Source organism: Penaeus monodon, chromosome 33 (assembly GCF_015228065.2).
Source record: "Penaeus monodon isolate SGIC_2016 chromosome 33, NSTDA_Pmon_1, whole genome shotgun sequence".
In the NCBI taxonomy this organism is placed as follows: domain Eukaryota; kingdom Metazoa; phylum Arthropoda; class Malacostraca; order Decapoda; family Penaeidae; genus Penaeus; species Penaeus monodon.
The window spans coordinates 2,418,947-2,419,647 of record NC_051418.1 but is presented as its reverse complement, the minus strand read 5'-3'; the positions used below and the strand labels follow the sequence as shown (position 1 = coordinate 2,419,647).

The 701-nt window shown below is 29.1% G+C and overlaps 1 protein-coding gene across 1 annotated transcript in view; it reads left to right on the top strand.

Moving 5' to 3' along the window:
• Nucleotides 1-701, top strand: part of LOC119593931 (DNA ligase 3-like) — a 22,698-nt gene that overhangs the window by 4,109 nt on the left and 17,888 nt on the right. Inside the window, exons 5-6 of the mRNA XM_037942949.1 lie at nucleotides 287-458; nucleotides 604-688. Coding sequence (XP_037798877.1) covers nucleotides 287-458; nucleotides 604-688 — 257 coding nt within the window. The remainder of the gene's footprint in view (nucleotides 1-286; nucleotides 459-603; nucleotides 689-701) is intronic.

Here is a 701-nt window from a genome sequence, read left to right as displayed (position 1 = left end):
GTTTTTAGAATTTTTAAATTAACTATTAATATGTATATATAAATGGTGTTCTACTTAAACTCCACAGAATATATTTAAGCATGTGAAAATTATTTAATGCACTGCAAGGTCCAAAGTGCAGAGTTTGATATTAATTTCTGATGTTAGACATGAATCTAATAACTCTGATAAGTAAGATCAGTAGGATTTCAGTAGTTATAATTTGATTGTCAAAATATGATTAATAGTATTTTAATTGACTTTGAAACTTTAATTTTTTTTACTAAATAAAAAATCTTAAATCTAGCTGCGGAGTATCGAGAGTCCCTTTCAACAGTAAAAATGACCGGGGATGGCCCCCTACATGCAAAGAAAATTTCTTTAAGAGTTTCGCGCCTGGGTTTGAAAAAGTTGCTGGGAGTCCGTTTACGGGCAAAAAAAATTGGGGGAAAGCTTTTTGAAAAAGGGACTAGCAAAGGGTTTTTAGAAATTACATTCAAAAATTTTTTGAAATGATTTGATTGTTTTTTAAATTAAATTTTATATATATTTTAAAGTGTTTTCCTAAAGAAATATCAGTTATTTAAGATTTTTTTTTTCTTTTTTTAATAGATATTTTTAAAGGGTGCTTGGCTCGGGGTTAACTTTTTCTCCCGGGAGTCATAAAGAAATGTATAATTACAAACAAAACACCATTAAGCTTTTCTCCCCCGGGAAAACTG